The sequence below is a fragment of the Monodon monoceros genome, unplaced genomic scaffold (assembly GCF_005190385.1).
Source record: "Monodon monoceros isolate NGI ecotype Baffin Bay Population unplaced genomic scaffold, NGI_Narwhal_1 Super_Scaffold_11, whole genome shotgun sequence".
In the NCBI taxonomy this organism is placed as follows: Eukaryota; Metazoa; Chordata; class Mammalia; order Artiodactyla; family Monodontidae; genus Monodon; species Monodon monoceros.
The window spans coordinates 66,195,816-66,222,691 of NW_021703767.1; the positions used below are offsets into that span (position 1 = coordinate 66,195,816).

The 26,876-nt window shown below is 45.1% G+C and overlaps 1 protein-coding gene across 1 annotated transcript in view; it reads right to left on the bottom strand.

Moving 5' to 3' along the window:
• The window catches only part of FSTL1 (follistatin like 1), a 51,164-nt gene that overhangs the window by 13,319 nt on the left and 10,969 nt on the right, over positions 1-26,876 (bottom strand). Inside the window, exons 3-5 of the mRNA XM_029214896.1 lie at positions 4,286-4,390; positions 1,460-1,589; positions 589-621 (exon numbers count right to left, since the gene is read on the bottom strand). Coding sequence (XP_029070729.1) covers positions 589-621; positions 1,460-1,589; positions 4,286-4,390 — 268 coding nt within the window. The remainder of the gene's footprint in view (positions 1-588; positions 622-1,459; positions 1,590-4,285; positions 4,391-26,876) is intronic.

Genomic DNA, 26,876 nt, shown 5'->3' on the forward strand with positions numbered 1-26,876 from the left:
GGAAATGAAACTATGGGCACTTTCCCCCACTCTGCCACTTCCTAGCTGTGTGACTCAGGGAAGTTCACTTAACTTCTCTGAGCCTAGATTTCCTCATCTATAAGGTAATTATAGTAAAAGCTACTTCACAAGGTTATTGTGAGGATCTAAGGAAAAGTGTATGCTAAAGGAGTCTGGTAACTATAAATCATGAGGAAATTTTAAATTTGTATTCATAGAAAACCATGGAAAGAGTCTCACTGTCATTTCCAATCACCCCTTTCAAAATGAGTTGTCCTATCTGATTCTCCTTGTCACCCGCAGGTCTCACAGAGCACTGAAGGAGGGACTTGGTGGCTTTCCCATCCTTGCAGTTCAATCATTACTCAGCAAAAATGGAAAACACAGCCAACATTCTGACCCAACCAGCTGCTTCCCGTGACAAGCACAAAAAAATGCAGTTTTGCAGCTTTTGTGAGCTATGTTGAGGAGTGACCAGTTCTGGGTCACAAGTTCTGACACACTGAAGATCTTGTGAGCTTTGGCAGGGATTGTGGAACATGGGATTTCCTCCCTAAGATGCACACCGTAGAAGAAACAGGCACTCACCTGGGCTGGCAGATGGACTTACAGATTTCTTCTCTGCAAGACAAAAGGAGAAAATGCATAATGCAAAGTGAAGAAAAAAGAAATTTCTGTGTATTGCTAGGATTAAAACTGCCCACATTAAGGGGGCCACTTATATCTTTCCATCACTTCGTCTTGAGTCCTTATATCCTCTCCTTCCAGGTCCCACGTTCGGAGATCTTTGCTTCCCTGCTTTGTTTGACATTTTGAGGCCACTGAGTTACCCTCCTGATATCACACCTCCTATTGTTAGCTTGCGGGGGGCGCGGTCCTGCTGGGGGTTTGAGAATTCATACAGAATCATTATGGACAAAGAAATGGAGACCAACATGTGGGAAACAGCTTCTTATTTCTCGAAGGAAGTTCAAGGCTGGCCAGGCGGCTGGTGTCTAGGTAGCAACAAGCTTGGGACCCCTTCCCTCTTACCATAATAGCAATGGTTTGAGTGTGAATTAGAGGAAATATAATATTATCAGGGCTGAGAGGTGCCCAAATTTAAAAAGCATAGGATATGTGAAATTTATCTGCTTTTTAAAAAGATACAGAATTCAGTTAAATGCTACCATATTATTGACTGTTGATGTGGTTCCCTATCCACTATCCATCTCCAGACAGCACTGAAAGCCACATTGGGAATCTGATGCAGGAAGCACAGGGCAGAGGCCTGGGCCACCCAGGGCAAACCCAGCAGGCTCATGAGCACCAAGGGGATGCCTCTCCAAGCAACTGGGTGGTCTCCACAGCTTTGGGCACTATGCTCAGGGTGGAAAGGACTCCAGGAAGCCAGGCCACACTGCTCCGTTCCATGGCTCCCCAGCTGGAGCTGTGATGTGGTGATGAGAGCACTCTTTACCTTTGCAGTGTCCATCGTAATCGACCTGGATTTTGGATCCAGTGAGGCAGGCATCTCTATGCAGCTCACAGTGGTTGAGGTAGGTCTTGCTGTTGCTGCCACACACAGGCCTCTTGTGAGGTTTGCATTGCTGAAACAGACCGCGGAGGACGTTGGTGCAGTTAGGGCTGAGTTTGTGTGTGTGCACGTGCACACACACACACGCACACGCAAACAGAGCCATCTTGTGAGGGGAGTCCCCACCAGCAGAGATGCCTTCTATCCTGCCAGGGCAACAGGGAGCCTCAGCTCTGGCATCAGTGACCTTACCTCACTCATTGTTAGAGGGACCACATCACCTTGCAGCCCCCCTCGTGGTGCTCTGTGCTGATCCTGGCCCAGGGTCATCTCTTCTACTCAATGAAAAGAAATAAATCCCCCCTACTCCAACCCTATCAAATTAGCAGGAAGGGCATTTTATTCGAAGTCAGGAATCTGGATTATCTATCACTTTATCACTTTGTAGAAAGCCAATCAATGTCTCTGGATGATCTAAGATCCCTTAAAATTCCAACATTCTTTTTTTTTGCGGGCACGCGGGCCTCTCACTGTTGTGGCCTCTCCCGTTGCGGAGCACAGGCTCCGGACGCGCAGGCTCAGCGGCCACGGCTCACGGGCCTAGCCGCTCCGCGGCATGTGGGATCTTCCCGGACCGGAGCACGAACCCGTGTCCCCTGCATCGGCAGGCGGACTCTCAACCACTGCGCCACCAGGGAAGCCTAAATTCCAACATTCTATGACACAAAACAGCCAGAGCTGGGAATGTGGAGAGACTGAAAGACAGGCACATACAGCTCCCTACCCCCCATCACCCCAATTCTTCACTTATTCCAGGGTCTAGCTACAAGAATCTTTGCTCTCTGGCTTTATTTAGTATTTTGTTTTTCTCCTAATCTCACAACAGTTGCTGTGAGGCAGGGGCAGGGGGTGCCTGGGTCTTTGTGAAGTACTACATAGTAAATGAACTAAGGTTCACTTGGCAACCTGATTCTACTTTGGCTATACTATATAAAGTGCCATTGTAACAGGCAAGCTCAGTTTCTTTAGACTTCATGATTTTTTTTTAGTTTCTTTTAAATTTATTTTATTTAATTTATTTATGTATTATTTTTGGCTGTGCACGGGCTTTCTCTAGTTGCAGCAAGCGGGGGCTACTCTTTGTTGCGGTGCGTGGGCGGTGGCTTCTCCTGTCGCGGAGCACGGGCTCTAGGCGGGCGGGCTTCAGTAGTTGTGGCACGTGAGCTCAGTAGTTGTGATTCGTGGGCTCTAGAGTGCAGGCTCAGTAGCTGTTGTACACGAGCTTAGTTGCTCCGCGGCATGTGGGAGCTTCCTGGACCAGGGCTCGAACCCGTGTCCCCTGCATTGGCAGGAGGGAAGCCCGAGACTTCCATGGTTTTTGAAAGGGGTAAGGGAGGAGCAAGTTCTGCTCAGACCTAATAAAGGCACTAAAGTAAAAATGAGCAGCTGTGGTAAAAGAACACAGAACCTTGGAACTGGAAAGTAGCCCAACCTTTCCAACTTATAGACCAGAAAACCAAAGCCCAGAAAGACAAACTTCTTTTAACCAATACTTACCACTGGGTTCTTACCATGTGCTGGCCCTGAGCAAAGCCAGACATGGTCTGTCTTTATGGCATCCAGTGGCAACTAATTTGTTTAAAATCACACAATGATATATGGCCGAGCTGAGGCTAGACACCAGGTTTCTGGACCCTAAATGGCCACGTAGTGGCCAGGAACACCACTAGTGAGGACATCCCAGAGTCCCCAGCAGATTTGGTTTGCAGGTTTCTGAGTTGGGGACTTCCTTTCTGGGACAATGGGTCAGGATCTTTCAACAGGGGACTAAGGTGGGTGTATTTACTTGTAGAATTACAGATGAATTTCCAGTCTTGGGTTCATTTGACAGAAAGGGGAAAAAAGGGCACACATCCAGGTTATTTATGTTTGCCAAGAGCAAGAATGCTGCCTACAAAAGAAGTATTTCTTAAAAGGTCACTTTGTTTTTTAAACTTCATTAAAAACAAAAACTTCATTAAAAAACAAACCTGAGAAATCTGCATTCCGTCTAGTATTTTAAAATATGCATATCCTTTGACCTAGCATGCCCCAGTGGGACTCTTTATCCTACAGAGATAAAGCCAGCAGGATGTAAGAACATTTGTAGAAAGATGTCATTGTTTGTAGTGGTAAACAACCCATGAAACAACCTAAATGTCCATCTATAGGAAAATGATTACATAAATCTGGTTCCTGTACATCACTAAATATTGAGCTATTAAAAAATGAGTTAGAACTATATATGCTGACCTAGAGGGTTGTTGTTATATATTAACGAGTATAAGATACAAGTTGCATATATCTAGATCTGTCTATATTACGATCCCATTTTTGTATAAAATAGGGGGAAACCCTGTATGTTTATAGCTGCATAGAAAAAAAACCCGTGTGGAACACCAAACTGTTTACACTGGTTATTTCAGACTGATGGGATTTGAGGGTTATGGGGAAGATTATTAAATTTATGTTTGCATAAATGTCTGTACTACTTGACTTATAAAAAGCAATTGTTAATTTTGTAATTTAAAACTCATAAAGCTAAACATTTTTTAAAAGGAAAAATATCCCTACATTCACATCTGGTTTTTAACTTCTGAGATAAAAATTTCACTTCTCTCAGATAGACAAGGTGTGCTTTTATAAAGATGATGAAATCGTTGGCACTGCTCTACAGACTGGTAGCTCCAGCGAGATAACCACACTCTGGCTCCCACCCTCGGGACTTACCTCGATGCAGAGGCAGGTGGGCTCTCCCTTCTCTGTGACTGCACATTCCCGGCCGGCTCCACAAAACACATTGGCACAGATCTTGGATTTGCTCCTTGGTTCCTCCTAAAACACAAAATCATCAAGGAAACCCTTGTGTCAGTGAGATGAGCCCATCTCCGGATGAGCCAATGGTGGTGATTATCTCTCAGGCTCGGGCCGTGGCCTAGAGTCGAGGCTCATGGTGCTGAAGGGTCCTAAACAGCCAGAAGTTCTCCCCAACAGCCAGCATCAGTCTTGCTGGCACTGCTCCTTCTCAGGCCCAGCTCCCTATGAATCTCTAAGATTGTTTCTCAAAGAGCAAGAGCTTCTTACTTGCAGGCTTCCTTTCTTCTAAAACGTTTATTGAGCACCCATTAAATGCCAATACTAGGCTAAGGACTGGAGATAAAAAGGCATAGTCCCTGTCCTCAAGAAGCTCCATGGCTATCCAAGGAAATAGAATAAAGAGACCTCTAGAAAGCAATGAGGAAGTGTTAACAACAGGAAGATGAGACTCAAACAAGACTTTCTGAAGATAAGATGCCTTAACTGACTCCTACAGGATGAGAAGAGCAAGCTAGGCAGAAGTGGAAATGCTTGAGAGAAATACAGATATCTGAAGGACCAAAATCTCACTGAGCAGTGTTCAAGGCACTGCCATCTCAAAAGGCAAAAGAAGGATGGCTAAACCATTGGAAACATGGATCTGCTATTATTCGACATGGTCTTATGCAGCCCCTGCCCATATTTGCCTCTGGCTTCAAGACCAAGAGGGCCAAAGAATCACCTGACAGACAGAACTGTTCTCAAACCACTTGTGGTCAGACATTCGTGTTCAGACATGTGCAGCAAAACTGACAAGGCAGGGAATGGTCCCAGTCTGTGCCACTGACAATGTGGGTATTCACAGGCACTAATCTGTCAGTGACACAGTCCTTCCCTCCTATTAATTGGTGGCAGAAAGCTAGCCCCACCTCATCTGCCACTCAGGTCAGCAGTAGTGGAGGCTGAACGAAGGAGAATGTGATTTCTTGAGCCCTTTTCTTTTTCTTTTTTCTTTTTTTTTTTGAGGTATGCGGGCCTCTCACTGTTGTGGCCTCTCCGTCTCCGGGGCACAGGCTCCGGACGTGCAGGCTCAGCTGCCATGGTTCAGGGGCCATGACTCATGGGCCCAGCCGCTCCGCAGCATGCGGGATCTTCCCGGACTTGGGCACGAACCCGTGTCCCCTGCATCGGCAGGCGGACTCTCAACCACTGCGCCACCAGGGAAGCCCTTGAGCCCTTTTCTTGACTGCATGGGTAGGCAGTCACCAGTGCCTCCAGGCTTCTGCCCACTGGGGTAGCACTGGCCGTGGAAGAACCAGCAAAGATGGCAGAGGCTAGGATGGGGTCGTGGGACTGGCTATAGTAAAGATGGGGGATGGAACCTAAGATTCCATCCTTCAGGCCATGTCTGCCGTGTCATGCAGAAAACTCACACCCACAAAGCTTGTACCTGTAAAATTCTTATAGTCGGTAAATGTTTTACATCCAAGAAAAGGTCAAAGAAAGCAATAAACAAAGTGGATGTTGAGGGCTGAGAGGGTATGTCCAATACAAGTTGGTCTGCTGCCACCCGGAGGCTGCTTTGCAAACTCTAGGTTATTTTCTCTCTGAGCCAGCTTGCCCGTCATGCAGGGCTCCCATTGGTCTAGAAACCCTTGCCATGCTCACATTTCATTGGTTCACAAGCTGTTGCTAAACCCATTCTCTTTTGGATGTTGCTAAGGCAAATTCAATAAAGCTGGCAGGGAGCAAAGAAAGAGGAAGTAATTCCCAGCAGGCTGGGGGTACTGGAGAGCTGTTGTTTCCTAAACCAGGAGTGGAGATAAAATCGAGTATATTCTCCAGGCAGGGCCCTCTTGGAAACTCCCTGGGAATGGCAAGCAGCTCTAAAAATGAAGAGGAAAAGGCTATTGCTGACCAGTGTAAAAAAAAATCTCACATAAGACTACCTTCTCCTCTCCCCCTTCATGAAACAACATGCTGAGGGCTACAGACAAATATATACCCCCAGTGAGTGTGTCACGTGAGTTAAAGACACACTACTGCATAAAAAAGCATGCTCAGACATATGCCTACACTCAAAGACACACCAGCAGACAGTCCCACAAGCCTTTACCACTTACTAGCTGTATGTCCATAATTAGTCACTTCAATTCTCTGAGCCTTGCTTTCTTCATCTGTAAAATAGGGGTAAATACCTGCCCTACCTTGTGAAGATGAAATGAGATAATATATTTGGAACTGCATCATAAACTGTAAAGCAAGCTGCTTGCTAAGTATTATTCATTTTAATGATTACAGAGTTTCCTGAAGGATAACCTGTGGCATTTACAGAGCCTATTTTCATCTTGTTTGTTTTTAGTGAGTATTAAAAATAAAAGCTTTTACTGATAGGTCGAACTCAACCCAAGTCATTTTTCAGAAATAATTCTCAAAAACCCATTTAAAGAAACAGATACCCTTTACATAAAATACAATGACTAATAATTGAATAGTACTATTAAAATTTACAAAGCGTTTTCATACATACAATTTCATCTTACTGTGGACAGCCCTGCAAAAACATGCGTATTATTAACCACATTTTATAGATGAGGAAACAAAATGGGAAGGTCGAGTAACTTGCCCAAGGTCCCACAGCTAAAAATGAGGAGCTAGGATTCCAACCCAGATCTTCAGACAATAGATGACTAAGCTCCTATTTATAAATGCCTGGCGCCCTGCTAAGTGAATTTCATTTTACAGGATCTTATTTAAGCTCTACGACAACACCATAAATCAGACATCATAACTATCCCCATTTCACAGATGAGGGAACTAAGCCTTCAGAGGTTAAGTAAGTAGAAAGTGGCAGAGCTAGGGTTCTACCCAACCAAAGGGAAAACTATTCTTTTATATTTGATTTATTTTCATATCTATAAGATTGAAAATTAAAGAAATTATGATGGGGATTTGATTTGCATAATTAGCAAATGTCAGGAGAAAGTGCTTAAGGCTATGACAGAGTTAGATTTGATGTCCACCTCCCACCTCTGCTCCTTACTTGCCATGGTTGTGGGCAAGGTACTCTCTTTAAACCTCAGTTTCTAGTGTGTAAAATGGGAACACTAATCCCTATGAGGACTGTGGGAGGGTTATATGAGATGTACTGCATGCAGCACAGTGCCTGCCACACAACAGGAAGCGGCCGTTATTACAGAGGGCAACTGATTTTCATACAATTTTCCCACCGTGATGCTGTCATCACCTTGGGCTGTCAAGTCCCCAACCATCCTTCCTTACACTGAATGATAATACTGAGAGCAGCACTGACCGAATGGAAAAAACCAAGGGCCTAACAACCCTGTTATCGTGTCTGAAGACCACAGAGAAATGCTAGCTAAACAGCATTCCTCTTTGCAGGTGGCACATCTGTCAATAGGGGGCAATCTCTCTCTTTGTCTTACGGAGCTTGGAGCTGCAATGCAGAAGCGCAGCTTTGGCTTCAGCAGCTCCTCTCAGCTCTGTCCTCCCAATCGAGATGTGACAAAGTGGGGTGGGAGAATGGGCGGGTGCCCTGAGGGCATCAGGACACCAAGAACCAGGGATTTGCTGACTTGGGAAAAAACATCTAACCTGAAACCCTCACAGCACACCAGCCCCCTATTCTGCCCATTCACAGGCATGCTGTCATGTAGAAATCAATAAGGAAGAAAATTTTCTTTGTGTCATTGAAAGCCCTTCTCCAAGCCCTATGTTCTCTGGGAGCAGGGATGTCAGGAGCATCCCTGAGGCTCCTGAGAAGTTCCTCAGAGGGGTAGGTGCTCTTACCCGTCTGCTGAGTGACTGATTCTGAGTGGGGGAGAACATCTTGAGAGGGGATAAACATGGCAGGAACATGCTCAAGGTACAGGACAATGGCTGCCTGGTGTGTGACTGCAGGAAGAGAGAGATGAGGTGGGGCTCGCAGGTGGCAGGGGGCAGGTCAGGCCAGGTGATCCAAGGGGCTCTCCATGGATCTGATGCACAGTGAAGACCCTGGGAAGTTTGGGACGGGGCAGGTGACATGATGAAGGTGTTGCTTTTGAATATTGCGTCTGGTCCTTTCCAGCTTGGAAATACCGACTCAAAGTGCAGGGCAGCCTGGAGAGAGGCTGGAGACAAAAACCTGCCAGGTTTAAGGCCGCAATCTTGTGGGGGGTGACCAGGGCCTAGGGCTAGTATTAATCAGGGCACCTACAACTGAGTGAGGCTCTTCACAGATCTCTTTGTCCTCACAACGTCTGTGTAGGTTTCCATATTTTTAGTTCCATGTAACAGACAGGGAGGAATTATAAGATTCAGAAAAGCTCTGTGATGTGCAGAGTCCACATAACTAGCGAGAGCTGCGTCAGAACCGGAACACAGATCAGCCTGACCCCAGGGTCTTGATAATCCCTTATGGGGAACAGTCAAATGAGCTGCAGAGAGAGGGTACAGCTACGAGGGCTGGTACAGGGAGGAGTCACAGGCGCAGTGCAGTTCTCACAATGGAAAGAAAATTGTCTGCTTTACTACCATAACAATTTTAGGAATTAGGTCCCAAAGCTGTATGAGAATTTCCTCTACGTAGAGATAACGACGTTGGCATCTGAATATTCTCTGGCAGCGTGAGGTCGCAGGTATGTGAACTGGTTGTCTGAATATACCTGTGTGACTGAGTGGAAAGAGGGAATGTGTTCTGGAAGTGAGGCCACCATGATATATTGAGAAAAATCAACAAAATACTTGCTCCCTATGGAGAAACATCAAATTTCTAGCTTTATCCTTCTACATCCTCTCCTTGACTTGCTTTTATGTTGTTTTCATTATGTGTTGCAAGCCATGCTCTGGGGGTTTGGTCTCATGTTACTCTGCACACTTCAAATTCCCCTTGGTAAAAGATGACCGGGAACATTGCTGACTTTTACCAGGGAAAAATGTCCTCTCTGAGCCACTGCATGGTGATAATGATACTTTCTGTTTGAATAGCAATTTTGATGAGTCTGTAATTTTTACTGTTACTTTTATTTTCAAAACCTTTTAGGATAGGCAGGCAGGGGTTACTTCTAAGGCCCCTCCAGATGTAACATCCTGTGATAAAGAAGAAATGGAGGCTCACAGCTGTACTTACTGGTCCAAGACTTCATGGGTACAGACCTGGGTCCTGGCCCAAGGTCTCCAGACTTTATTTCCAGTCCTCTTTCCACTAAACCACTTTGCCTCTCTACAAATCAGAGCTAGAAAAGGTATTGTCTTGGATCCAAGGTCTAAAAAAAAAAAAACAAAACAGAAATTATCTTTGCACCTGAAAAAGATCCTTTGCAAGCCATGGGAAAACCAGTTATTTGCAAAACCACCAGTAGAGGTGACAGGGTGTCTGAGTCTCTGGGCTGACCAGCACTAAGCCTGAACATAAAATACGCTTTGAATGTTTAAACGAAGTCTTCTGAAGTAAAACAATTTCTGGAAGAACAGTGTGCTTTGGCAGGGGAGGAAGCTTATAAGCAAAGCCATAAAACTGTCAGCTTAATATACCATCATCATTTCACTAATGTGAACTGGGTTGGCTCTGTCCCCTCCATCCCTTTTCTCCTTCCCAACTTTCTTTTTGAAAAAAACAGCCCTACGTATGCCAAGGTGGAATTTTGGCTCCCCTTGCCACTATTCTGTGACAGAGCAGCTTTGCTGACATGAGAAAGGCTCTCCTTGCTTTGCCAGAATTAGTCATGGAAACTTCACAGGAACACCAGGGCCCCTCAGATATGCTGAGCACCAGAGCTGGGGACAAAGGAATTCACAGAACTGGGGAGAGCAGGAGACCTGGGTGGGGCACAGGCTGGGACGGCCGTTCTGGAATGGAACCCAGTAGCACAGGCTTGAGAAAGCCAGGAAGAAAGCAAGGCCACTTCAGGACCCTGAAATATGGCTGGAGCATCATGTGACCTTGCTCAATTCTCTGATTCTTTTTCTCTGAAGAGTGTGTTGCTGCGTCCTACATATTCCAGGAAAGAGGAGGAAGGAGTGACTTCTAGCAGTTGCTCTGATGCGCTTGGCAATAGGCACTGTGTTTGTCCCTCCCTCGTGGGTGCTCACAGCCAATCCCTCATCTTAAGGTTTAGGCACCAGGGCCAGACCCAGGTTTTGTGGGGCCTGAAGCTTAAACAAGTTGAGGGGCCCCCCTTAAGAAAAAGAATACACCACTATGACTGCAAAATTGGGCACAGGGCTTTGGAAGTGGCCTTACAAGTAAAAGGACCGAAAATGAAGCTTAATTAGCTTCTCAGTCAATCTGACTCACCATAAACAAGAAGGCTTTGAGGCCTTTAGTCTGTTAGTTAGAGCCCTATTTAATATTTTATGCACACAAAGTGTATCTCAAGTAGACTAAACGCCTGCGCATTTTGGCTTCCCACAGACTCACCACATTGTCTTGCCAGAGAAAAATGCTCAGTAAACGTTTTTTACATTAAATGTCATTTGGGGTTCTTCAGGTTGGTGTCAGTGTCAGTGGCCAGCAACAGTGCACTCAGGATGTTTGGGGTAAGGCATGGCTAAGCTTCATGATATCAAAATAAGGGCTGCAACACCCCCAAGAGGATTAGCCTTAAGGAAAAAAAAAACAAACCTCTATTATGGATCTGTCATTCAAGAATTATCTATTTTTTCATTGTATTAATTTCTATGTTCAGCCTCTATCATAGCTTACAGGATAGCACATTTTCTACTCATTATGTGATAATGTATTGTGTGCCTGGAAATGCCTACTTTCAAGTTTCAAATGGGACAAAGCTGTTTACCTTAACTACTGTCTTTGTTATTTTACAGATTCTGTCACATTCTCCTAAGTGCTGGCCCTGTCACACAAGGATCTACACTGCCATCTTCATATGGAAGCCCTTTCACCTTCCCAGCTGCTCATCTGCCGTCTCTGGAATGCCTCCCCCTCCATATGTTAGGACTTTTTTGAGGTGGCCCAGATACAGCATGGCAGACTGGATGCTTGGTTTCTATATAATGGTAAGTTCAGTTTTCTGCAATGGTCTTGTCCAGTCATAGCATAAACAAATAGTGGCATTTAGTAAGCACAGAGTTAGCAATATGTTAGGCCCTTTCACATGGACTGAAAATAATCTCACAAGGGTCTTTGAGGGTGGAGTATTCATCCCTGTTGGCAGTGAGGAGGCTGTAACTCTGAGCTGTGTGTGAGGCAGGTAGGCATTTCTGCTCCCATGCCTTCAGGTCATGGTCCACAGCAATGAGCTGGGTGTCTTCCTATGGAGTGCCATGCTATCTCCCCAACTCAGGCACATGCAATGACGCCACCCTGACAGGGGCTATTGGGCTCCCCACTATCTGTCAATAGTCTTCAGAGTGACCCCTGGGAATTCCCAAGATAGCATGGCAGTCTTCCTAAAGGGTGCTTTTTGTAAGTTCCCTGGTTTCACAATTTCACCCTTCAGTTTCATCAGAACCCTGAATGGAAACTTTTAAGCCAGACCACTCTCCACCCTGAATTAGTCTGTTAGGTGTGAGCATGGTATTCATTTTCTGTTTTCCAACCATCTGCCTGAGACTTGTCCATTTTAAAGGACAAAGTAGAGGGTATGGATAGTCCTCTAGCATTCTTCAGTGAAAGCCAAAGCAAGGAGTTTAAACCTCTCAGAAAGCGTATTTGATAATGCCTATAACAACAAACAAGAAGGATAACAGGGGCTTCCCTGGTGGCGCAGTGGTTAAGATTCTGCCTGCCAATGCAGGGGACACGGGTTCGAGCCCTGGTCTGGGAAGATCCCACGTGCCGTGGAGCAACTAAGCCCGTGCACCATAACTACTGAGCCTGCACTCTAGAGCCCGTGAGCCACGACTACTGAGCCCGCGTGCTACAACTACTGAAGCCTGCGTGCCTAGAGCCCGTGCTGTGCAATAAGAGAAGCCACCGCAATAAGAAGCCCGTGCACCGCAACGAAGAGTAGCCCCTGCTCGCCGCACCTAGAGAAAGCCTGCGCACAGCAACGAAGACCCAACGCAGCCAAAAAATAAATAAATAAAATAAATAAATTTATTTTTAAAAAAAGAAAAAAGGATAACAGCCTGTGACCAGCATGGTACAAGTCCTGTGGCATATACTCTAAAAGAGTACAGGATGTGGCCTCTGCCTTCACAGAAGTTTCTAACGTAGTCCGGGAGATGAAACTAACACACACAGACCAATGCAGTCCTGAAGTCAATGGGGCTGACCTTAGGAGATGGGTTTCATGGACGAGGTGGGACTCGTCCTGAAGAATGGTAGGATCTGGACAGAAAATCTGTAAGTTTCTGAGCAGGAGGGTTGTTGGTTTTTTTTTGCGGTACGCAGGCTTCTCACTGTTGTGGCCTCTCCCATTGCAGAGCACAGGCTCCGGACGCGCAGGCTCAGTGGCCATGGCTCACGGGCCCAGCCGCTCCACGGCATGTGGATCTTCCCGGACTAGGGCTCGAACCCGTGTCCCCTACATCGGCAGGTGGACTCTCAACCACTGCGCCACCAGGGAAGCCCTAGCAGGAGGGTTTTAAGAACAGTTGGGTGGTGGTATGTGGGAAGAAATAGGTCAGGAGGAATTGGGGGCACAAGGAAACCAGCTAGAAAGAGTCTGGGGTGATAAGTCTCATGGAAGGCAGTGACATGGATTCAGAGAAAGGAAGAAATCCAAGAGCAATCTCTAAAGAACAAGGGGATCTGGCAACATACCAGACAGAAGAGGGGAAGGAGAAAATCCAGGGAGCTGCCAAGATCTTTGGCTTTGAAGGCCTGGAAGGCTGCTGGTGTGTCTGTCAGAGTGGAGCCCTGGGAAGGGGCTGAATGAAAGAGGAGCAGGCAATGATGAGTCAGTTATGGGCATTAGTCTAAAGGGACAGTAAAACATCCCACTAAGTTGAAAATAAAGGATTGGAGGTGCACATCTGGACATCATCTGTGTAGATGATGAGAACAAATGAGCTCAGGAGGAAAGGGTGGGAATGGAGGGCTGAGGGCAACTGAGACAAAGGGACAAGATGAGCACAGAGAGCAGCAGAAAGGAAGGCAGGGTGCCCATGGGGTCCTTGTGCAAATCAGAAAACGTGTCTTCCCCTTTGGGCAGATGCAACACCGGGCCAGGTTACAGGGCTTGGCAAGCAGAGTGCAGGTTGGATTTCAGCCCCCCTCACCTCCTTGTGCAGTGAAGAGCCTGCACAACTGTATGAGGGCTGTGAAGGCAGGACCGGCCAAGAAAGCAGAGTAGGCACATTCAGAAAACTGGGAGCAAAACCAGGAAGTCCAGAGAGCTCCTAGAAATGGAAGATGAATGGCACTGCATGAGAAATGCTCTGGCAAACATTGGGAAGTAGGCAAAAAAAAAAAAAACCCACAAAAAAAACTTTTAAACCTCTGCTAAAACCTGAATCAGTAACCCAGGCATCAGACCAGGCAGAGGCAGTGAGGTCCTATGTAAAGAGAATTGGTGCAAGAACCTGGAGAGAGGCCTTGGACATGTCTCTGCTTCTAACACACTGTGTGACTTAGGGCAAGGTGCTTGACCTCTCTGGGCCTCAGATTCCCCATCTATAAAATGTAATTGTTGATGATGCCAAAGTCCCTTAAACTGTTAGAATTCTCTTACCTAGGAAGCACAGGAATTTACCATTTCAGATGTTCCTGAGTATCAAACTTTAATCTCCCAAGGAAACTAACCTAAACTAAACTAAAGATGTTGGTTATGTATAGACCCTCTTGAGGGTGTTTCACGGTTTTTGCTGGGCTTTGGTGGGGGAATTAAAGCTGGATTTCATAGTCAAAGGATTTTCATAAGCAATGCTTTTTCATTCCCTCCTGGATCATGGCAGAGGAAATCAGGGGAGCAGTAATGGGACCCCAACTGAGTGGCCTGATTTCACTCTTAACTGGTTGGAACCCTCTACTCCCCTAGAATGCCATTAATAACATTTTTATTCTATTTGTGTTTGCCTTGCAAGAAAAAAAAAGGAAGAAAAGAAGGGAGAGAATGGCTAAAGGAAATTCACATGAGATTCACAATTCATCATTCCTGCCAAGAACCTGTCACTGAAGTATGTCTGGGACTGCCAGGACTTACATTTACTCAGCATTCACGCTCTAATTATTTCCACATGTAGTTCAAGGAAAATGGTTGATTAAAGGTTAAAAAAAAAAAAACCCCACACACCTAAGTCCCAATTCCCTCAACTAAAGAAGGGAGACAGCTCTAGGGCAGCTGTGGAAGAGTTCTGAGAGCCAGTTTTAGAAGTGTCCCCTGCAGTGCTGGCCACATCTGGACCAACATCCCCACACATTCCCGGCACTCCTTCCCGAGCAAGCCAACCCTCCACCTCCCCAGGCTTCCCAAGCCCTGAACAAAAGAGAATTCACATTCTTTGGACTTCTGAGTGGAATATAGGATTTATTCCCCTGCTTTGGTGGAAGGCAGAAGAGACATGAATACAGGCTAAGAGCTACAAGTTCTCCTCACCAGCCCCTTTGGCCTGGGCTCTTCTCAATTAGGTAGCTCCTGATATCACATAACTCCTAAGGAAGGAATCCAACGTGGCAGAGAACTTGGGTACCTTCCCTGAACTGGGGGATAACCATTTGTGGCTCCTTTCCATCATCCCAGTTTGCACATGGCTCTCCCTAAAACTGAAAGGCAATCCACTACTCTCCAAGGTGGTTCACATGATCTGGCACCAATGCCAACACTGTCACCTACTTGGCCACATTTAACCAGGTCTTTGGCACGTGGCTCAGTCTTCTTCCTCTCTTCTGGGTGACTTCATTGTTTACTTGGCCTTCTCACCTCCAGGAATCCTCATTTCTCAGGTCCTCTGGCTATAGGCACTTCAGGAGGTGTCTGTGAGTAGAGCAGGTGGCCAAAGCAGACTAAAATAAAGGGTATGGGGCACCTGAGGTACTACGTTTGAAAAGAAAACTCATTACCCTTTGAAAATGTCAGCACCATGAGGTATTGCTATCTGCTTCTTTAACCTTCAGATGGGCAAAGAATGTCCCACAGGACCAGCTAAAAAAATAATGTCACCGGGCTTCCCTGGTGGCGCAGTGGTTGAGAGTCCGCCTGCCGATGTAGGGGACACGGGTTCGTGCTCCGGTCCGGGAAGATCCCACATGCCGCAGAGCGGCTGGGCCTGTGAGCCATGGCCGCTGAGCCTGTGCGTCCGGAGCCTGTGCTCCGCAACAGGAGAGGCCACAACAGTGAGAGGGGAAGTCTGATTTATCGTCTGGATTGCCCCAATTCTTCCTGTCCTTCAACGCTTAGCTCAAGTTACACCACTCCATCCTCAGTGACTTTTTCCTTTTGATTGGTATGAATTCCTCCTTTCTTCTCTGAACGTTCATTCCTCTCTGTATGAACTCCTTTTGATCACTTTTAAAAAACTTTTAATTGTGCAGATTTTGTCTTCCCAGCTGAACTGTAAGTTCCTAAAGGACAAGGATTATGTTTTAGAGTTCTGTCACAGGTCCTGGCATAGCACCCTGTGACACTCAGTCAACCTTCGTTGAAAGTATGAAAGGGGGACTAAACCCCACTGCCCTAAGGACTTGGAGCAGGGGCAGAAAGCCAGCCCCTGTGCCAGCTTCCCTCCTGGGGCTGCCCCCTTCCAGGACCAGTCTTTTTGGGGAAATAGGATCAAGACCCGACTCTTCCACCAGGCCATAAATATTTAGCTTGGAATTTCACTAATTAGAAATGGCCTTAGACCCACAGAAAGACATTGGGGTGCACGTGTATGTGTGTTTTGATAAAGTGGACAGGAGAACAATGGGGGACTGAAATGACTTTCAGACATGTCCTTGTTCACAATTAATGTATAACCTAGCTGATACGCTGAGGGAATGAGAATTTGGTGGAGGGAGGGAGGGTGGAAGATGAGGTGATGCGGGAATATGAGGTCCCTCAGGGAGGGCAAAATTGGGTGGGACTTCAGAGTGTAGCGTACAGGCCACCCAAGAGCAGCCCAACAAGGTGGCCTATAAAAGGGAGAAGTGGACATGAAGAGAAGCACGTGAGAAGAGGCCAAGAGAAATTGTGCAAATGGGCTTATTATCAAGGCAGCTGTTTTGTGTTACCTCTTCTCAGGAACCCCACCCAACACTGCCCTATGAGGTAGAAGGAAGGCAAGGTGGTCAGTCTTCCTACATGAGAAAAAGAGGCTTCTTGCCTTGTTCTACCCCTCCTCCAGTCTGAGAATATCTCTAGCCACTCCCCTCTGGCTCATCCACTAGGCTGACCTTGCAGTGGGCTGGAATACACTGAAATGAGTTGCCAGGGCAGGGCAAAGACTTAGCTGTGCCCGAGTGATTTATTTCCCCTGGTGCTTGGGGAAAAGGAATTGTGATGTCCAACCAAGAGCTGAGACCATTTGACAGAATGGAGCGGGCAAGAGGGTGGGGGGAAAGCCAAGAAGGCAGGGTTGACTGCAACAAAATAGAACAGAGAGACCCAGAGACCCAGCATAGCAGAGCAGCCTAAGTCTCCTCTTTAAAGACACAGACAAAGCCCTGGGAATCTTTTGGGGTAGTGTAGCTGAAAAGCATCTGTCAAGTTTGCAGCATCCTGGCAATTATTCTCCAGCCCAGGGAATGCAGAAGGGGTTAAAACCCAGCAAGAAACTCTGGACTAAATGAAGTCTCCATATGTGTGGCTCGGTATGGTTCTAGGAGAAATAGACAGATGTAATTAGAAGTGCTCCGACATTGTGTTGTCATGGCAACTGCCAGACAGGGGCAGGGGGAGGGGGGCACTGGGGGGGGGAAGTAGGGGGAAAACCTGGAGTCTAAGGAATACAATCTTCCAAGGAAATGCCAGAGGCAGGTGGCGGTCATCACCCTCAGGCTCCACAAGCAGGGTCTGTTTCTCTAGCCTACCCACTCCCAGACTCTTGAGGACTCTCCCTACCCAGTTCCTCCTCACTTCCCACGGGCCGGGTACATACCCAGAGCAATTCCACATGCAAATGAAGGGCTACATTCAGATGGCATCCAAAGGAAGTTGATTCTTGGGGAAGAGTTTGTGCAGGTGATATTGTTCTCTGGGCGGTCTCTGGCCCCAGGAGCTTTCTGGATCTGAGTCTGAGGACCAGTGAAGGAGGCTGCAGGTTTAATTTATATATCACTATGGAGCCTAGCTCCTCTATGAGGGGGATGCTGGATGAGTGCTGAGGGCAAGTAGGGGTATGTGAGCTTGAGTGGGGGAACACGTGCTCATAGTAGGACTATGATACATTTTATCAGCCAAACTGGGACATTTTTGAGAGTAAAAGGGGGAACTTTCAAATAGATTACTTGGACAACAGGCATTAACTGTGACACATGGTCACCTTAATTATTAGGCTGCCCAAGTGGAAAATGCTTATTTTCATTTTATAATGTGGGAATTCTTACCTGGTGTCTATGAGACCCTAGAAACCCAGCTATAGATTTTGGTACTCGGTTTTCCTAGGGCATAACCTAGGAAAGATGAAAAACCCAAAGAAAGTACTATTTTGGGCCTGAGCTGCCTCTTGTAGCTTTAATCTCCCTTGATTCAACTGCCACATGAGGATATTCATGGGGTTCTGCTGCTGCAAAGCTGGGGAACCTGGGCAGATGAGACCATTGTTACTTCAAAATCTTTGTCATTACAAATCCTTCTAACTACTTCTCTAAAGAGACAATCATTAATTTCACGCATCGTTGCCAAAGGGAGCCAGTCCTAATGAATTTACGGCAATAATGTGGTCAATGGAGTGGGATCATTCCACAGCAGTGAGACCTAATAAATCTCCCCCTGAAGAGGGGAGGTTTCCAAAGGTGCATTATTAAATATTCCTTAACAACAGAACCAAAAGCAGTGGCTCAGGGATCCTCTGGTCACAAAACCCAGCGAAAGGTCAGACTCTCCCAGGCAACCAGCAGAAATGACTGTATTTTAGGTATAATACAGCCAGCCTAGAAATTATGAGCATGTGGTCCAGTCACAACCTCAGTTACAAAATTGTAGGATGTTTAAAGGGTAAGGCCACCCAGGGTGCATCCCCTAGTATTTTCTCAGGGACTCTGGAAATCACAGCCATCTGGTCAGAGTTCCTGGCAGTTACTTAGCAATCATGGCTGGTCGCAGCCCTCTCTTCTCAACCCTGGTTCAAGGTTGGCAGCCACTGGGGCCAATGTGCCTTATTTACCTGGACCTATATCCCGACAGGTTCTGGAAAATGGGGCTCAAAATCTCTGAGCTTAAATGTAGAGCTTCCCCAAGATTTTTGGGTGGCAATTATGACCCTTAATCATCAATTAACACTGCTGCTCTCTGCTGGGCAGGAGTGTCAGGAAATTCCAGCACCCACTGCATGTTTCCTGGGTTTTAATAGTCCAGTTTAGAGGAATGTTAATCTTTCTGGAATGAATTAAGAATTACATAAAATCAATCCTTTTGAAAAAAGCTACACTCCAAACACAATTTAATCTGCACTTCCTTATCACTGTCCAGAGTGGAACTGGACAAAACCTATTCTGGAAAAAGTCAGCAAAATATGGAATAATCAAGCAACAAAATACCAAACATCATGCTAGATGCTAGGGACTCAAGGAACAATAAAGCATAGTCCATGTCCCTAAGCTGGTGACAGTTCAGATGAGAAGATGGAATTTTAAATAACAGAACAACACAATCTAATAAGAGCTAAGTCAAGACAATGTGTGGCTAAATGCAACATATGGTTAGGTGACAACTGTCTAGAGCAGTGCTGTCCAACAGAAATATAACACCAGGCTCATAAATGAGTTAAAATTTTCTAGTAGCCATATTTTAAATAGCCAAATGAAACAGATAAAATTATTTTAATAATTTGTTTTATTAAGCCAATATAGCCAAAAGAGTACCATTTCAGCACGTAATAATTATTAATGAGACATTTTACACTCCTTTTTTTGTACTAAATCTTTGAAATCCGGCATGTATTTTATACTTACAGCACATCTTAATGGGACTGGCCACATTTCAAGTGCTCAAGAGCCACCTGTGGCTAGTGCTTTTCCTACTGAACAGCACAGTTCTAAACAGTAAGTTCTGAGTTCTGACCTTACTGAGAGCTGAATTGAGGAGGAGAGTTTAGATAGAGAGATTAAGACTTTAACTGGGAATGTTTTAGAAGTGGTGTGTATTACAGAAGTCAACAGATATTATCTGATCCCGCGGGGAAGGCAGCATGCTGGGCTGCGTCTGAGACCAGGAAACTGAAAGAGTACCTAGTCCTTTGAAAATGGACAGGCATCCTGGGCGCTTAAGCCTAATTCTGACTCAGGTTTCAATGCCTGTGGACAAGGCACTTCACCCTTCTGGTCTCCTCTATAAGGAAGATAAAATGTTTGCTACCTCCTATTTTAGGACTGTATGGCTTATCTCATGAAACAGTGTTAAAGGGCTAATTAAACTACATATTTTGAGCCTTCTCTTTACTTAAATACGCTTTTTTTTTTTTTTTTTGCATAGAAGTCTATGGACAACTTTCACAATGAGATGGATATTTCTCAAAACTCTTTTTTTCATTTTTCCGCTCTACTGATATATTTACTCTGTTGCCATCAGCTTTCAATAATATCACACACACACACACACACACACACACACTTTTAGTGCCTTGAGATTAAAGTCAATGAAAACATGCACATTCTATTCTTCTTGAGATACTCCTGCCTTGCATTCTTTCCTTGGAGCAGTTGGGAAGCCACAGCTTGGGGAAAAGGAGCTGCAAAACCTACTTGTGCTGGCCAATCAGGCCTTAGCTGACAGGAGGCCCACTAGTGGGAATGTGCCAGGTATCCTGCTCCATTGTAGCAAACTCCCTATTTTTGCAGAGATTAAAATCCTGTGAGACCCTTAAGCTATACCAACAATGCACAAAGACCTCCTTTTCTGTTCATTTTGTTTTCCCTAAGGACTGCATTAGAAACTCTACCCCAAACCCACTAGCTCAGTAACTACACACAGATTATCATTTGTGGTAAAAACATTCTCAAGTATTATGTGGCGGTATAGTTCTTAAAGCTCTGTTCTCCTTCATTTTTAACTGACTGAACACTGAACACACTGAAATGGCTTCACTGAAAAGTGGAGCAAGATGCAGCGGAAGTCGGGAACGTGGTCTGTGGGTCAATGGCAGGAGAGTTTAGAGAGTAAAACTGCAGATAAGGGGCTGGTCTGTTCCCTGGGACTCCACTCACTACTGGTCACTGTGCCTCTGGTGGAACTTTCCCCAGGAGAGAAGACTTCTCTGAGATCTAATGTGGAAATCCAGAGACATTGTTTTACCCATACTGGGGACATCACAGGTGCCATTCAAATGAAACAGAAGAAAGAACAAAAGCAGAAAGCCTCCCAAAAAGTAAAGGTCTCAGCAAATGGTGAGGTCAGAAGACAAAATGACCAGAGGCCTTGGGGCAAAGAATCACTGATAACAGAATTTAATGCTTTATTTTACATTCCTTGGGACATTTGCTTACTCTGGGAATGAGGCCCAGTTAAATCAGAATTGCTGATCATGGAAAGAAAGAATAAAAATATTTACTATTCAGCTAGTGTCTGTGTAAATTCCAACTTTACCTGGACCTGAGAGAATCAGAATCCAGGTTTCAGACTAAGCAAGCCCAGCATTACTACCATGTCCAAGGTTAAGCAAGGTGTTGATGGACACGTGCTATCAACCACCTTCCCAGGTGCACAATATACTTGCAGAATCTGGCACAGAAATGATTGAGGTGGGCAGGATACTATGCATCTTCTCATACTGCAGATGAGATATTTGAGTGCATTGATCAATACATTTGGCCAGTGGATTAATTCCACAAATTACTTACTGAGCACCTACTATATGCTAAGCTCAGTTCCAGGTGCTGGGGATTCATTGGTAAAGGAGAAAGAAGGGCTCTGTCCTGAAGGAGTACATATTCTAGAGGGAGGACAGTGAGTAAACACAAATAACAAGATCATTTCAGATTGTGATGAATGTTTAGAAGAATATAGAGTATGTTTGACAGAGAAATCTGGGAGAGAGGTCACCACTTAGATCGAGTGGTTAGGAAACACTCTTTCGAGCTGAGACCTGAGGGATGAATGGAGCAATTCAGACAGAAGGAAAGTGTGAAGGTTCTGAAGCAGGGTGGAATTTGTCATGTTCCTGGACCAGAAGAAAGGTCACTGTGGCTGTGACACAGGGCCCAACAGGGAGAGCAATGAGAGGTGAGCTAGAAAAAGCAAGCAAGGGCTTGAGCATGTAGGGCCCTGTAGGCACGGGTAAGAAGTTTATATTTTATTCTTAATGAGATGAGGGCTAGTGGAGGGTTTTACATAGAAGAGTGACGTGATTATATAAGTGCTTTATGAAGATCGCTCAGGTTGCTGTGCAGAGAAGTAGATGGAGAAAGCTAGAGGGCAAAGGGGTAGAGCAGCTAGGATGCTACTGCAATAGCCCAAGTACAAAATGATGGCAGCATGGACTAAGGTGGTGGTCATGGAGACAGAACAGTCAATAGAGAGGTGATATACTCTGACAGCAGAGCCGACAGAATTTGCTGATGGACTGACTGGGTACGGATGGGGCAAGTGAAAAATCAAAAGGAAGATTCCTGGATACTTCAAGCTGATAATAAAAAACCCCAGCCAGTTCTAGGTAGGTATAGACATGGACATGCCAATGGTCCAGTCTAAAGTCAGGCTCAGAAGAATCTTCTGTCAGACTGGCCCTGGGATCCCGATGAGTCCCATGCCTTCTTCATGAAATTGAATTATAGTTTAGGAAGTGAGTTCACCAAGCTCACTAAGACCTGGGGTAAACAGACTCTGCTTATGGAAATCTGTCTAGAACTGACCCATACTTCCAAACTGTTCCACTAGCCTTTAAATATTTATGGTATTTTTCGAAATGGTTTTCTGTGGTGAAATGTCTGGAAAACATTGCTTATTAGTACTTTCTTTTAGAGAGGAAGATAAATAATGCACATGAACAATATAAGGGTCTGAAGTCTTGCAACTAAAAGACCATTTAACCAAGCACATATATTAACATCACTCAGTACTCAGTTTGAGAAACATGGGTTTAGGCTCTGTATGTCTCCCCCTGTAGTTCTACTCTCCCCTGGAATTCAAGCAACAACAAGAGAATAGCAGCTACTATTTATTGAGCACTTACCTTATGTAAGGTACTTTGTACCATTATCTCCCTTGCTATACACACTATATACACGTACTGTTTTAATTTACACCTTGTGCATTATCATTTGCTGTTGTGAGTTTTGCTTATGGTCCACACATTTAGTAAAAAGTCACCTTTCTTTTCTGATCGTATGTATCAGCAGAGTTCACTCACAGTATTTCCTCATAAAGCATTTAAGATAAAAGCCAGATATTCTTCACTTTATCACCCCTTCTTCCTTTACGTACCCAACTATAGCTAACGGTGAGCGTCCCCCACCCCCATCACCGCCTCCTTCCTCTCCCTGCAGTCTTCCCCAACACTACTTTCCTTCTTCCTATTTACTCCACGCATTTCTAAACGAGAAACTGTTTTAGGACAGTTCCATGCCTTGAACACCCTTGGCCTTAGAATCCTTTGTCTCTCCCTCAAAGAGAATGTCATGACTTTCTGAATATGGCTGTTGTCACATGTAAATCCACAGACTGGTAATGTAGACACACACACACACAGATACACACACACACACACACACACACACACACACACGCTCGCTTCACCAACCTGGTTAGAGAGAAGACTTTCCTGGAGTTAAACAGATCATTGGGGAATGAGGAGGTCTTTGCACTCCAGGCCACTGTAATGTGAGTAATTATGGTCACTAAATGACAATGCTATTTACCCTAGGCCAAATAATGATAGCATTACTTAGAAAAATAACCCAATCACCAACTCAAATATAGCCCCCAGGGAGGAACCCAGCTTGCTCTCTAATTCACACAGCAATTCAATGAAACAACTTAGGCAAGAAATGAAGAGCCGTCTGTTTGATCAGATGTGTAAAGGGAATTTAGAGGGAAAATGCAATTACCTAAGCTGTCAAATGACCAACATAGCAGGGTTAATAATCCTCAAGCGTTGGTTGTTTTTACAGGATTTCATATCACCTTCATGGTTTCTTTATTTTTATGTAAAAAAAGAGAAAGCCTAGATAGGGCATATAACAAACAAAAAAATACAGTTTCTTATTATCATCCAGGTTATATTATACCCGTTCTTTTACAGAAAACAAAGAAAAACACAAAGACTCTTTTCCAGTTGTATTTCTCAGAGAGAAAACTGTTAACTTTTTAACTGCCCTTTAAACGATACGGCCCACAGACAGCTTAGAAAATTTTATTAAGAAATAAGTCTGCAGTGAGTACTGAATTTATTTTACCCAACATTTAGCAAAGACTTGAATGTCTGGCCTCTGCTCAAAACACTTCCCAATCCCATTCTCCCTTCTAGTCCCATCCCCCAGGAAAGGAAATTGAGAAATCCCAAACAAACTCATACCTGAAGTGGATATCCTTGTGCTGGGGTTTTCTTTGATCATTAGCCAGCCCTTGATGCCACGCAGAAAATTACTCTTTTGTTCAACGTGATACAGACACCAATTAATGCATAAAGTGAAAGGCTTTACCCTTAAAATAAAGAGCTAAACTAGGGAAGTCTGCTTCTCTGCATGTGGCTGCTGGCAAGGCCAAGGCCACACAGGCTAAGAAATGAAAGAAAATGCCAAGGACAGAAGACTAGAGGAGGGGTAGAGGGGACAAAGCACAAATGAACAGATTCCTGAAAGATCCTAAAGACTCTAAGGAGAAGCCAGGTGAATTTCCTGCTTCTGATGTAGACCTCAGCCTGCTCCAATTAATTGTAGCATTGTAATCACAGCATATGGTGAAGACCCAAGGATGGGAATGCCCTTGGAAAAGTGAAGCTGACCGTTCTGAGCATTTGTGAATTCTGCCACCATTCCCAAGAAGGTTTTGCGAGCTGGGTTGGGCCCCCCAGAAGCCACACCTGGGTCCTCCTGATAGGGACCCTGACAATGACGGGAACTCTGGTATGTCTGAGTCTGGGCTCAGTGCAGGCATCTGGAATTCTGCTTCAAAGGTTGTAGCTGCTCTAATAGGAATTCCACACTAGTGTGTCAATTTTACATTAAAATCTAGATGAGCCAGGTATCGTGGTGAGTCATCAGGAATTTTAAGTTCTCCATCCATTTTATTTTTCTCTGTTGCAACTGTTATGCCATAAAATTGAGTCCTTTACCAAAATGGAAAATATGTCTATTTAGCGTGACCCTAACAAAAACTAGTAGGACATACTAGCCATAGAATTTGAGAAGAAAAACATACTTCTTATTCTTGGAATGAGGTAGGGAATGAATGAATGAATGAATGACATACATTGATTAAGTTAACAAGCAAACTTCACAACCACAAAAATAAACACTGATCTATATCATTAGGCTCAGAAAGAAATCAGGACATTATAACAGAAGTTAAGTACCAAATTAGATTAAACACAACAATCAAATTAAGGGAAATTTAATAACATATATGCTTCTCTTCTTTAGTTTCCACAGGAATTTGTTTTTGTGAGGGGAGTGTATTTGTGAGGGGAGTGTATTGTAGTCTATAAGTAGATGGTCACATTCTCCAAGTAGTGAAACTTAAGTCAGTTAAGTAGTAAAATTTATGGGTGTCTCTGTGTATATAGTCTACCCTGGAGCACGGCCAATTTGAATTCAATTCTGACACTGTACAAGTGGCCTTATTAGGAAAGCCACAGACAGCACTGGGCTGGCCCCCCAATTCAGAACCAAAGGTCAGCAGAGTTTAGCATACTGGGATTGTCTAGTGGGATTCAGGAACTAGAGTGCAGTTGAGGTACCAAGCATTAAACAGGACTAAAACATCTGCGCTGGCCTCTGCTTCCTTACTGCATTCACCCTCTCAAGTCACATGATTTAACCACTGAGGTCAAGGCCAAAGAGCAGTGCCTTCAGCTGTAACAAGAGCCCTGAACCGATTTAGAGAGAAGGCATGGGGACCAGGGCAGGAACTTCATCAATTCCTGTTGAGGAAACCCAGGATCCTGGTCATGGGCCAGGCAACATGGTGAGAAGGCAAGAAGAGTTCTGGAAAACAAAATAGGGTCCATGCAATGCTTTCAGACAATGATTTTTGTAAGCTGCTTCAATATTGCATCATTATTTTGAAAAGAAAATGTGAACGTTTACAAAGGTCAGAAGAAAGTTTTGTTTTTGTTTTTTTGTAAGTTCAGTAAAAGCTCAAGTTGCACGTTTTGGAATCTTGGGTTGTCTTCTTTTTTAAAAAAAGATTCCTTGCTCAACCCCAAGAAGACCCAGCATCCTTCATTTCTTGCCCAGTGTTGTGGATTAGCTGCTTTCTAAAGTGGAAAAATCAAGTGATTCCTTTCTGTAGAATAGACAGCAACTGGGATTTCTGGGCATGAAGACTGTTAGGGTGCCACGTGACGTACCGCTTATATTTCATTCAATGCACACAGGAGAAAGCAAGGGACACAAAACGCCTCCTGCTTTTACTCGTTCTCTGTTCCTATTCCTGGGCCAGCTTCTCTTTCAAACTGCTCCTCCTTGGGCCATCAATTAAGACAAGAGCTAATCAAACATCTTAACTCCATTAAGTAGAATACTTTGACAATCCAACCTAAAATGTCTGCCTCCTTTTATATGGATAGGATTTCAGAGCTGGGTTTGAGAGCTCCCCTACTCTAACCCCCATATTTTGCAGATGAGGGCCCCAGTGACTTGCCCAAGTTCACTCCACCAAGGACCGCACAAGGCTCATTACCCGGGTGCCACTGCCTGTCCTGGGTTCCCTCCAGCCCACCTCTGGCCAATAAATGGAGGCTTGTTGGAAGCTGGCTCACATCACAGAATCTCTGTAAACTCAGCCACAGCTGCAGCCAGCACTGCTGATATTTTCTCAACTCTGAACCTCTCAAGACAGCTGAATCCTGACGGTCTCATAAATTCATTCACCTGCTTCTTACATGTGAGGCTCATGCCAGTCCCCTGAGACAGTTTAAGGCTAAGAAAGCGGGGGCGAGGGGGCAGGGAATGACTGAAGAGAGGCAACCCAAGTCAGAGCTGCAGAACTGTGCAGACTGTGCTGAAAAGGCTCACTGCCAAGCAGACACTGTCTAGACTTTAACCGGCCTCTCCAGAGGGGGGTGTGGGGAGGAGGGGGAGTAAGGCCAGAAAGCCTGCTTGCTTTTTATTCAGCTAAGGCAAACACATGACACAACCTCTGACAGGCTCCAGGCTGGGAGTTCACTCTGTCTAAGACGTTTCTTCCTCGGCGCTGGAATTCAGCTGTGGGCTGAGGGAAGTTGTGCTAATCCAGCAATCCAGGGGAAGCTAGGAATGCTTTTCTCAATTCCTGGGGAATCATAGTTCCCAGACTAAATTGAGTTGGGCAAGAGCCAAAAGTAGCAC